Below are 12883 nucleotides of genomic sequence, written 5' to 3' on the forward strand. Positions count from 1 at the left end.
CAGCTTTTAAAAGTTAAGGCAAAAAAAACCAACAACTTCATAACAACATGTTCTATGCAGCACGCCATTAATCTGAAAGTGATATTTTGGTTAATATTGCATTTGTGGAAAACATAGCAAAATGTTGCCGTTTTGATCAATATCACAAGGCGGCCATTTTGCCACGTCGCATGTAAATGACATCACAGTTGCTCAGGTCAGAGATAACAGCCAATCACAGTTCAGCTTCAGAAAACAGGTGAGCCGTGATTGGTCGTTGCTTGAGCCTTGAGCAACTGTGATGTCATCTTAAGTCGACAGCAAGTGGCAAAATGGCCGCCCCCTGAGATGGATTAAAACAGCTGGATTTTGCTTCATAACTCATATTCCAAAAATGTAATATTAATCAGAATGTCATGTTTAGACTAGTGAGGTCACATATAACAGATTATTGTCAAGAAATGTTTAAGGTAACTTCCTCTTTAAATGTGTCCACAAATGGTATTTAGGGCACTATGCTAATTTCTAGGCATTGTGCATTATATGTTAGCGTTAAGCTAGCGGACTTTAATTATTATTTAGTTTGGTTCAACATTTTAGTGTTTAAAGATAAAATGTTGAATTTCATTTTATTTTATGGGGAAGTTTGACCGTAAACTTCAACCTGGGAAGTCAAACGGCTTTAAACAAGCACATTTCCTTCTCATTTAGGGAATTGTCCGAGCGACAATGCTAATATAATATATATATATATAAAAAAATGTGTTTTAATAAAATGAAATCATGTGGAATTGGTAAAACTATAATAAAAAAAAGTGCTATATGGTTCCTCCATATCACAATGCAATCTTCAAATTAAATCAAAATACATTTTTTAAAATAGAAATTATTTTTCTTTGTTTTATTAAAAAAAAATGTAAGAAAAAAGAAAAAACAGGGAAAAGAAAGAAAAGGAAAAAAAGAAAAAAAAAGGAAAATGAAAAAAAAAGGAAAAATTGAAAAAATTTTGGAAATTTGATGATTCCGCTGTTTGTGGTGAAAAGGCTGACCTGTAATTATGAAACCAGTTGATGACGGTGCTGGTCTTGAGATTGAGCTGGGAGGCCAGCTCCTCAATGGTCTTGGGCGAGGGATACGGTTTTTGTTGGTACGCCCTTTTCAGAGCCTCCTTCTCCTCGGGGCCCAGCACCACCCGGGGCTTCTTCAGCTGCTGCTGCTGCTGCTGCTGCTGTGGCCCCGGACTCGGAGAACCCTGCGCGTAGTCCGGCCCCACTAGGCCCCCGTCCACGCAATGGCCGTCGCTCAACGAGCTGAGCCTCCTCTTCATGTAGGCTACGCAGACAAAACAACAGCGTTCGTTCGTCAGATACTTGGAGGAAATTCTTTTTCTTTTCTTTTTTTAAACTACAACTTGTATTTTATACTTGTGATGTGTTTGTTCATCTTGTCAAGAATACTTTTTCCTTTTGTTCTTTATTTTAGTCTTTGGTAATTCATTTAATGCATGAGCCTTTGGGGATGAATTTAAATGTGATTTTAAGTTGATTTATTTTGATATTAACCGGAATAAGGATGCTTGAAAAATGAAAATGTGTCATGCAGCAGCCAATAGAAAAGCGCCGCCCATGGTGTTTTTTAAATATTGCTCACAAGTAATAGACATTAAAAAAACAACAACCCTAAAGCTAATACTGAAACTAACTAAAACAAAACTAAAACTAAGCATTTATTAAATAACTAAAACTAATAAAAACTAACAGAACCACCCTGAAAACTAATTTTAAAAGACAAAATCAAAACTAACTCAAATGAAAAATTCCAAAGCTATAATAACCCTGATGAGCATACAGGCCTCTGGAATAATCCAATAATATAGTGCCAGGCATCCTCACTTGACACTAGATGGTGCTATTGTACTTCCCAGAAAAGGGAACAATGAAGCCCTGTTGGAGACGCAAACGGCAGCTGCAGCTCGCTGGATTGACTTCAGGCACCGGCGGCAGAAAATGAACATTCCACGCTAGCTTCACATTAGTTTGACATTTTGTCCACCCTGATACACGCTGCCAGATATATTAGTAGTGCAGCAGCAGCGAGGACCTCAGAGCAAGGTTAGAGCGCTCTTTACAAAAGAAAAAAAGGCAAGCTGCTAGCTTGCGGGCTGGTACGGCAAAGGTGAGGGGCCAAACATGGTTACTGTCGAATGTCTTTCCTGGTGGCGCTGCTCTGGGTCACGACTATTGCCTCTTGCTACTGGGATGCTTTACTTTGGGGTCAGTAAAACCAAATGAAGCTTAAAGGAGGGTGACCCCCAAACACACCCCCACTAACATGCACAGCACAAACACAACAAACTATAGCTGACCGTGCTTTTCGCATTCACTTATTTTTTGTGATTGTACGTACAAGACAATGATCCGAGATGCTTGCGTCTGGCGGCATATTCAAAATCAAAACATTCCGAGTTCCAACAAGTCAATCGATTGCGTGGCGAGGGGTCACTGTGAGGTCGGGGTGGGAACCTCTGGGTACCTCACCATATGCGATACAAGGCTCCCGATAACGATTACGTAACGATATGGCAATATTGGTGAGGCAATAAATCCATGATAAAACTACAAGACATATTTTTTTTTTTTCAATGAGAAAATCGTTTCTTTTTGTACCATACACTGAAACAATATTAAAACTGGTGTCTTCTTCACAGTGAGTACTTTTGTGAATTTAATTTTTTTTAACAAATGTCTTCTTAACAGAGACCACTTTCTGTCAACAAATGTGTCTTTCTTAAACATGTGACATGTCACATAGTCAATTGTTTCATTTTATAAACTGACACAATTTTTTCGTGTAACATTGCAAAAGTAAATAAATAAAATAACTGAAATATTAAATCCAATTAAATCAATATTAATATTCCTCTGAGATTGTGTGCTTCAAAAAGTCGAAACATAAAATATGTTTTAAAATGTTAAAATTGAAGATATATTGTACATTTTTCATAGAAACGTATGCAAAAGTGAGTCAGTTGCTGGACAGATAAACGTCTTGCGCAAGTCAAAGTAAGCTGATAAGTCTTCTTCACCTGAAAACTTGCGTCCATTTCCCCGCCACTCTTATGAGGCGCTCCCCCTAGTGGCCCGCCAAGTAATTGCTCAATAAGTCATGAACAATGGAGCAGTTACAGTGGCTGTATATTAACTACAAATATTGCGATACACGTATTGATAATCTATCGGGAGCCAAAGTATCGCGATTTATCACAATATTATCGTCGCGCTCCTCCTGTGAGGCCAATCAACGCGACGTGACAGAAGCTACGATCAAAGCTGATAAAATACAACTTTATAGACTTGATGATGATTACAATGATGACAATGATGAAGAGGAGCGCTGATGACTGTGAGTAAGCAGGCCGGCGGCGGTCCCCGAGCTGTCACATCTAATACGGGACGTGACGCCCGGCGTCCTGATTGCTACTGACATCACACCAACATGACTGTGATCTGCACAACATGCACAAAGGAGAGATCGCCGCACGCCTGATTCAAAAAGGCCTTTCATCTGCACGCGCTTATCAAATAAATGCGCAACGCCGGTGCGCGGTCTTTAAAATGTGGAGCCCTGTCGGTGAGTTGGTGTTTAGCGCGCGCTCCCATCATGCCCACCTTTCTTCTCCAGTCGCTTCATGTCCATGAGTTTCTCCACACTGTGCGGGTCCTGGAGCCAGAGCTGCATCCGGACAAAGGGCTCCCGGCCCTTCAGGCTGAGCTTGTGCCAAGGTTTGGGCCTGGCCAGCAGGTCCGAGACGGAACCCTGCGTCAGGCCCAGGATCGTCTCCCCAAACAGACGCTGGCCTGGTTGAGAGAGAGAGAGAAAACGTAATTAGAGGAGATCATGGAGTTTCAAAGATGGAACAAAAAATGGAATTGTGAATATCAAATTAAGTATAAATATCGTCGTCACATCATGATATTAAAAGCTGAACACCAGTGAAAAAAGTCGGGTTGATTTACAATTGTGCTGTTCTAGCACCCTCTGGTGGCTCGTTTTTTAGTGCAGTATAATTTTCACAAGGCATGTTTTGACCCTTCTATGTTTAAAATCCACGTTAATGGTCGGATAAATAATAAGTAATATGCATCTGAAGCGAGTCAAAATATGGAGGAACTCATAATTATTATATTAATATATTATATATATAATATATATATTTTTCATTGCTATTGTACAAACATCTGTGCCACAGTTTCTGATCAGAAAATGAGTTAAAAACATTCGCAACATGCCCAATCCGTCCCGACTCGTGAGTCTTTGTTGCTCAGTGATTTTTGACCCTTTTTATGGGTGGGATGTTTACAGCTAAGTGTGTAGCCCGGTAATGGAAACAAAGTTTCCCTTTAAAAAAAAAATAATAATAAAAAAATAAAAATAAAAATAAAGGAAACAAAGTTTCCCGATGTCTCACCGAGGTTGTTGTCTGTCAGGACCTCCTTCACCTTCTTGGTAATAGCGTACGTATCGAGCTCCGGAGACATGGCGACCATCTCCTGAATGCTGAGACCCGAGTGACCAGCAGGCAGAGGCAGCGGCGTGCCGGGCTGCGAGTCCCCGCACGAAGGGTCGTCCGAGGAGGAGGGGGGCTTGAGCCCGGACGACTGCGACGTCAGCAGGTCGCCGGCGAGGCCGTTGACCGACTCTTCGGCCGAACTGAGCGGCGACTCTGGAGCAGGGCTGCAGCTCGCCGATGTTTTGGGAGTACCTTCTGCTTGGGACATAAAATGACACAAAAGACACAAAAATACGGTCAGTTAGGAGAAGTAGCCATTTTGGTAAGTCTTATTGGGCGACACGGTGTAGGAGTGGTGAGCACGTCCGCCTCCCAGTTCTGAGGACTCGGGTTCGAGTCCAGGCTCCGGCCTTCCTGGGTGGAGTTTACATGTTCTCCCCGTGCCCGCGTGGGTCTTCTCCGGGTACTCCGGTCTCCTCCCACATTCCAAAGAAATGCATGGCAGGTTAATTGGGCGCTCCGAATTGTCCCGAGGTGTTCTTGAGAGTGCGGATGGTTGTTCATCTCTGTGCGCCCTGCGATTGGCTGGCGACCAGTCCAGGGTGCACCCCACCTACTGCCGCGACCCTTGTGAGGAATAAGCGGTCAAGAAAATGGATGGACTGATAATAGATTTTTTTTTTTTTTTTTTTTTTTAATAACCGGTACCGGTTTTCTCCTTTCACTCTGTGGGCTTTGGGAGGGGATGCGAGGAGCCATACTAAAATCGTCTCAAATCATTCCTATTTAAGGAACGGCAAATGTGTTCAAGTTTGTAGCTTGACGCTTTTTTGGCTTGCTGCGCCTTCTTTCATCTCCCCGTCCGTCTCTGCCCGTGTTGCGCTGCTGTACAGCTCAGCAGGCTGGAAGAGAGCAGTCATGAGGAGCTGTCAGTGTACATTAGCTGCTGTTTACACCCCCAGAGAGAAACACAGACACGCACGCGCGCACGCAGAGCTGCCATCTGGCGCCACAACACTAACTCGTCCATGACATGACAAACCAGCAGCTTGCTGGCTGACGCTGCCACAGCATCGTGGATGGGGGTGGGGGGAGGAGCTAAGAGGAGGGGAGGATGCGGGAGAACGCCGGGTCAGACGGGGGCGAGCGAGAGAAGATTGAGTGATTGACAGATGGACAGGAGCGAGTCGCCGCCAGCTCTAATCGGGGACTTTTCGGAGTCAATCGTGGATGTTGCGTGATGACATCACGGCCGGGCGGGGATTTGCGTACCTTGGTTTGGAGTTTGCTGGACGACGTGCGCGTTCTGCCCCTGGTCTCCATTGAGCCACGGCTGCATGCGCAGGTACGCCTCCCGGTTCCTCTGGTTCAGCTTGTTCCACGGCTTGTTTCTGTCACTCGGGATTCCCTGCAGCACGCAACGCAACGCAGCGGGGGGGTCAGACATGCAGCTGCACGGCGACGGGCCAAACAGAGGGAACGCATACACGCGAGGATCCCACTAGTGTTAATGTAAAAAACTAAACAAGAATAATTTCGTCAACACACATTTTTCACCGGACTAAAACTAGACTAGATTAAAACCCTCATTAATAAACAATAAGTGAGACTAAAGCAGTTTGCATTTTCGTCGACTAATGAAGACAAGACGAAAATGTACTTCATGTAATAAAAACTGGACTAAAATCTATGGACATTAACATGACATGACACATCATGAACAAAAAATGAGACGAAAATATGAATTTGTAAAATCTTGTCTGCTAATCTGTCAATATGACAGTGTCATGTGACAAACCCCCTTTCAAATATACAGCTAATGAGTGCAAAACGCACAAACATAGACAGGAGGTGAATTCACGGTGAAAAGTTAAAAACAATAATAAAAGTTATAATGTAACATGAATCCAACGGCTATAATGTTCCAACAATAACGTTAATCCAATCGCTAACTAATGCTAGCTAACTTACTAGCTCATAGCATGTAGCAACACTCCATATACTGTAATTGTGTGTCAAATTGTTTTTCATCAAAAAGATGAGAGAAAATTTCATGTGAAATAGTTTTAGATCCGAAATGTTCAACATAATCTGCTGTCAAAAAATTTTTTTAGGAGTAAAATGCTTGTCCTGACTAAAACGAGACTAAAATGTTGACAGTTTTTGTTGACTAAAACGAGACGAAGACAATTATTTTTTCTTGGACTAAAAGAAAGACTAAAATGCTCGATTTATAGTCGATTAAAAATGGACTAAACAAAAACGGGATGAGGTTGACTCACTGATAAAAACTAACAAGCGTGATTGAAACTAGACTAATGCTGCATTCGAGGATGGTCGGAAGTGGGACTTTTCTGAGTTGAAACCAGGAAGTGAACTCAGAAATTCTACTTGCGAAGTCGGGGGGGGGGGAATAAATTTTTTTTTAAAAAAAGGACCCCGACTTCACCGACAGACTACAAGTGATGTCACTCTACAATCTCTTTGGAAACACAGATAGTGAATGGTAAAACACAATTTACTCGAGTATAAACGAGAATAGCTTCCTTCATTCATAAATATTCAACATATCTTTATGTAAGTGACAGTATGCCATTATCTCGCTGCATGAAATTATACGGTCAACTACTCAACTGTATGGAATGCTTATGAAATAAGACTTAAAAAAATAAATGAAACAAAATTGCGAGGAGGTAAGTTTGCTGGAGGTCAAAATGAGTTTTGAGAACCAAAATAAAAAACTATTTAGCACTATCCGCCATTTTGGCTGTTTACTTCCCCTCAAACGCTTTCAGGTTGGAACTGGGAAAAACCAACTCTGATATATCCGACTTCCGACCATCCTCGAATGCAGCATAAAACTGAGACTAAATTTCAAAATGGCGGATACAATGAACACAAGACCGCACCTCTCTGGAGTCTTCCTGGTTGTGGTTGTCATCCCGGCGCGGCGGCTCCGTGTGCACGCTGCTCCACCATTGCTCCCTCCAGTAGCCCGGCCCGGCACGCGCCGAGCCCTCCAAGCCTCGAGCCTGCCTGAGGGTGACGTCCGACGACACGTCCGTCCTCGACGGGGGCCTGCCCTCCCTCTTGACGCCGGAGCTGAAGTCCAGCACGGGCGACGGGGACGAGGGTGACGGCAGGAGGGAGGCGGGCGGCTTCTTGAGGGAGAGCGCCAGGGGGTTGTACGGGGGGAGGGGGGCGGCGAGCGCCGAGCTCATCAGCTCCCTCTGAGACAGCGAGGACGCCAGCGAGGACGACGACGACGAGGCTTTGAGGATGGGCTCCAGCGCAGCCTGCTGGGCTTCCATCTCCCGGCGAGCTTGTTCCAGGATGGAGCGGATGGCCTCGTCCGAACCGCCGCCGCCGCCCAGCCCGCTTCCGCCCCCTCCTCCTTTTAGGCCCGCGTACGAGGGCTGCGCGTGCGACAAATCTGGCCCAAAAAGAACATCAAAGTCAAAACATCTGACAGAAGGGATGTGAATTGCAGAGTATCTGGCGATTCGATCGGTATCACGATTCATAGGTCGTGATTCAATCTGATACCGATTCATCCAGATAAAAATCTGTAAGTCGATTGCGATTTTTTGAAAAACATTTGCACTCACCGGCTTTCTGCACCTGCAACTCTCTCTTGGCCTGCTCCAGGATAGACTTGATGGCCTCGTCGGAACCGCCATCTTGGGCGCGGACGCGAGCTGTGATGTTCCCTGAAGAGAAAGCAAAAGTGGACGAAAGAGGTGAGCGCAAGTATTTGGAGATCCAGACAATAAATAATGGATCACTTCATGATGATAATCGACATCAAGCAATTCCAGCAGCGGCCGTTGTTTCCTTCGCATGCAAACGCATCGAGCAGCACAACGACCAGGACAACTTGTGAACGCACATGCTGGCTTTTACGTGGCTACCGTTCGCACCACATTTGTCTGTTGGCTAAGCGGCTGACAAAGCACATCCAGCACGCACGCACACGGCTCCAAGCCTTCCACAATCATGCCACACGGACGTACGGACACAAGGTGGCGGAATTTGTGTGTGAAGGAAAGGGGACAGACCTGCGTGTGAAGCTGTATTGGAGACGGCTCTCCGCTTCGGAACGTCCTGAAACACTCGGCTAAGCTGGGGCTGGCCTGAGCCCTCTGTTAAAAACAATAAACCACACACTATGTTACAGCACTTGTGGGGTTCATCTGCTAATAGCTACACTAACGTATGTGCTCGCCTGACAAGTCGCGCAAAAATCCCGTGATTAAGCGTCACGCACCCGTGTAAAGTACGTAATATAAATGAGTCCTCTAATTTTCAGGTATCCTCTAATTTTCGGGTATCCTTATCAGTCAGGATGGGTGTTTGTGGTTTGATATGCACGGGATGGTGGCTAATTGCAATTGATACAGAAAATTACCATTAATGTCATGCAATCTTAAGGAAAATGCTATATTGGGATATATAGGTCATTCTTTAAAATGATCTGTCACTGTTTTTGGGTAGGAAAGTTTATGTATCAAAACTACCAGTGGTTTATCGGTACTTGGTCGGGATAGACGGATATGTTTTGTACAGGGCCAAAACCGATTATTAGTATTGAAGGAGGCTACTGACCAATATTTGTAGCCAATATTCACTTTCACTAAAAGGGAAAATATGGCGTCATCATTAAAAAAAAAAAAAATACAATTTTGAATTTAAAAAAAAATAATAATAATTTAAGCATATGTTTATATGATTATTAGATCAGTTTTTGTACTTCTTCCTACTCCTTTTGAACAAGTAAATTATGATACAATTGACGATTGATTTTTCTTTTCTCTTTTTTTTTTAACTACAACTTGTATTTTAGATTTGTGCTATGTTTATATATAAGACATTTTTTGCAAAATAATGGAGATTAAAAAAAATATATTAATTAATATTAATATTAATAAAAATTTCAAAATATGTAAAATGTAAAATTGGACTAAACTTAGTTTTAATTTCAAACAAAAACAGCTTTTAATGTTAACTGAATATTTCCATATTTCCCTGATGTTAACGCAGTTCTAAATTGATTTATTATTGTCGTCAAAATGCTGAATATCGGTGGCGATAATTGGCCCAGGCAATAATTACACTTGTGCTTGGTTTCGATATTGATGACTAGTACTACTGGGAAAAGTGGTATTAGTCTAAACAATGTGACAAAATTTTGATTTCTTTCCGTTTATCCATTACATATTACTGCGCTAGGACATGTATTGATCTTTATCGTGTGTAGCCCTCGCAGGACTCAAACCTCAACTGAACTACAATGACAAATTGTCAGCTTGCTGACTTGAGGCCTTATTTTTTAACAAACACTCTTGAAGACAAGGTGGCAAACGCTGCTGCATTTTTGTATATATATATATATATATATATATATATATATATACTGGCGAGACCATCTTCCATCAGAAAAGTCCTGATGCGTGAACAAAAGCAGGCCCTGGCTAATCGAACCCACACGCAGTACCTCAGCCTTCTTCCTAGTTCCCGCCGATCAATGCTATTGATGTGTGAAAGGTTTCGGTATTGACCACAATAGCGAGGAGAGGCTCCTGGGATGAGACAGTGCGTGCGTGCGTGCGTCTAAGAAGTCATTCAGGACGTGCACATGTGGCACAAGATGGGAGTTAGGAAAGAGGAAGAAATACAGGGAGTCGTCGAGTTAACGCGCACTCAACCGGAGGCGTTTCCACTTTACAACAGTTACGCCCGGTCCGCCATTTTGGCTCCTGGTCTGCCATTTTTGGCCCGCAGTGTTTTCCTCCCCTCGTCCGCTATTTAGCGGTTAGTTAGTTCTAGTGCTAGTGCACTTGTGGGAGTATATTTGTCTTTTTTCGCCCTCTTTTTTTTTTTCTACATCAAGGCCCCAATTAAGCTACATCTTCTATCAATGTTGGCCGAGCCAAAAGAAAAGCAGTTACCATGGAAACGATGCTAGACATCACAAAACGGTCGCAGAAAGGAGAGACACCGACGAACATCGGCTAAGACTTGGCCTTCAGTCGGAGAGTTGTACAGCATCTTATTATTATTTTTTTTAATGTATTTTAGATTTTTTTATTATGCAAATTATTTTGATGTAAATATTGACTTTAATGGGGAAATTCGAATTAAGTCGACCTTAAGTCTGACATGTATATATCACTGGATAGCTGATTGCACATACATGCCAGTGCAAGACGTTGAAGTCGCAGGGCGGCCATCTTGTTACTCCCACATTGCGAGCAGACTCCTGTATAAACTATACGCTATATGTAAAGATGAGACATATGCAGCTTGTAGGCACTTAGTATAATGCCATAGGCGGGGCCGGGATTTACGCTGAGGTGCTCACTATTTTTATTTATTTTTGTCAAAAAAAAGTTAAGAAAAGAAGAAGAAAAAAGCAAGTTATAAAACGTCGGAAGTCCTTTTGATTATGTTTAACAAATTTAAAACATCATAAATGATGCTGTTTCTAATATCTCAAATGTTCTCCAATTTGGATACTGTAAATGTATATGATGGTATGCTGAGAAACGTTTCTTGGGAGGAGCAATATGGCGGCCTTGCCACCATAAACGTCTTGGCCTATCGGCTATCCAGTCATATATATAGATCGGTGGTTACATCGCTAGTGTCGGAACGGAACTCTGAACGGACTCCCTGTATATGAAGGCTAGCTGTTCTTGACAAGCTAATCGATAGTCGTGTGCTGTGCGGGGCTGTTGACATTCGCGCACGCGCATGCTCGACACACACGCACAAACACACACACACACGCACTCGTCAAGATGGGCAAAACAGAAGCCACCGCGAGCAGGCGCTCACCTCGCTGTCGTCCCTGGATGCTGCGCAGCGCCAGGATGTTCTGCTCGTCGGCCAGGAAGTGCCTCATCTTGTGGAAGGGCTCCTTCCCGCGGATGGTCAGCTTGTTCCACGGCTTGGGCCGGGCCAGGATCTCGCTGACCGAACCCTGCGACAGTCCCAGCACGTAGTGGCCGAAGACGCGCTGGCCGATGTTGTGCTTGATCAGCTGCTCTTTCACCTGACGCGCGATCTCCGCCGTGTCCATGTCCTCGCCGTCCAAAATGCTGCCGGCGGCGTCCGAGTGGCTGGGCGACGGCGACGGGGCGCCGCCGTTGACGGGGGCCGTGTCCGGGCTGGCCGGCGGCGGCTGCGGGCTGCTGGCCGCCAGCGGGATGGCGGCGGCGGCCGCCGACCCGCACCCGGGGGCGGAGCTGAGGCTGGGCGTGAAGGGCGTGAAGAGCAAAGCCCCGCCGGGGATCCCCGGCGACTCCTGCAAGGCTTTCGAGTAGAACGTCTGCAGCAGCTGCCGCTGGATCAGCGAGTTCAGCGCCATCTTGCCGCCCACCAGCGGGAAGAGCGGCGAGTAGAAGTCCTGACCGATGCCCGTGGGGGCGAACGGGTGCGTTTCCCCGCCCCCGACGCCACCGGGGTTGAGGGCGTCGGCCGCGCGAGTGCGAGGCTGCGTGGAAGAAGGCGGGGGCGGTGACGACGAGGGCTCGCCGCTTTCCTCCCTGGCTGTCGACGACTCTTCTGTCCCTTTCCGCTCGGCTGGCCCTACAAGAAAGGTCAAACACACCATGCATTATGGGGGGGGGTCCAAAAACACAGACCAAAGACAAAATTTACTCAATCAGTCTTCATTTTGACAATAATTTTCAGTTTAGTTTGAGTTATAGTCTTTTGACTAAAATGAATTCAAGTTTTAGTCATCTGATTGTATTTTATTTTTAATCCAATTTTAGTCGACGGAAATAAAGAGCAATTTTAGTCAACGGAAAAAAAGAGCAATTTTAGTCGACTAAATTGACAGTTTAGTCGATATTTTCCTTCAGCGTTCATTTCAACTTTTATACAGAAAACGATAATACAACTAATTTGTAACGATAGTTTAACACGCAAGACATTTAATATGGGGGCGCACTGATCGATCGGCCGGCCGGTTTATCGGCCCCGATTTCCTTCATTTGGGAAACCGGTGATCGCCCGATCCCTTAAAAATCAACCGATCTTTTCCACCAATCTCATCTCTGAAAAAGTCAGCCACTGTCCTCTTCTGCTGAGATGACTAATAGGATTTTCATTTTTATTTAAGAGAATAAATTCATGTGCAGCTAAAACAACCTATTTGGATTATTTCACCAATATTGTTCAATGTTTTTCAATAAAACAAGAACACTGAAGGTATACGCTGCTTGAAAAAAAAAACAAAAAAACAAACAGCATCTGCAAAAATCGGGATCAGCAGGTCAGACTTTTTAAAAGACCGGTTATCGGTGATCGGCCGGAAAATTGTGATCGGTGCACCTCTAGCGTCTTTATTAATTGTTTCAATGAAACATGTTTAACAGACAATAATCT

The 12883-nt window shown here is 44.2% G+C and overlaps 1 protein-coding gene across 4 annotated transcripts in view; it reads right to left on the reverse strand.

Moving 5' to 3' along the window:
* Nucleotides 1-12883, reverse strand: part of cux1b (cut-like homeobox 1b) — a 121292-nt gene that overhangs the window by 13737 nt on the left and 94672 nt on the right. For 2 of the 4 annotated variants that reach the window (XM_077494229.1, XM_077494230.1), the window contains 8 exons: nucleotides 11327-12079; nucleotides 8548-8631; nucleotides 8098-8199; nucleotides 7399-7922; nucleotides 5762-5897; nucleotides 4448-4744; nucleotides 3648-3836; nucleotides 1029-1311 (listed from right to left, as the gene is read on the reverse strand). The exons of 1 other annotated variant lie outside the window; for it this stretch is intronic. In XM_077494229.1, the coding sequence (XP_077350355.1) occupies nucleotides 1029-1311; nucleotides 3648-3836; nucleotides 4448-4744; nucleotides 5762-5897; nucleotides 7399-7922; nucleotides 8098-8199; nucleotides 8548-8631; nucleotides 11327-12079 (2368 nt within the window). The remainder of the gene's footprint in view (nucleotides 1-1028; nucleotides 1312-3647; nucleotides 3837-4447; nucleotides 4745-5761; nucleotides 5898-7398; nucleotides 7923-8097; nucleotides 8200-8547; nucleotides 8632-11326; nucleotides 12080-12883) is intronic. One more of the 4 variants, XM_077494232.1, reaches the window with a different exon arrangement.

This window comes from Festucalex cinctus, chromosome 13 (assembly GCF_051991245.1).
Source record: "Festucalex cinctus isolate MCC-2025b chromosome 13, RoL_Fcin_1.0, whole genome shotgun sequence".
Taxonomy (NCBI): Eukaryota; Metazoa; Chordata; class Actinopteri; order Syngnathiformes; family Syngnathidae; genus Festucalex; species Festucalex cinctus.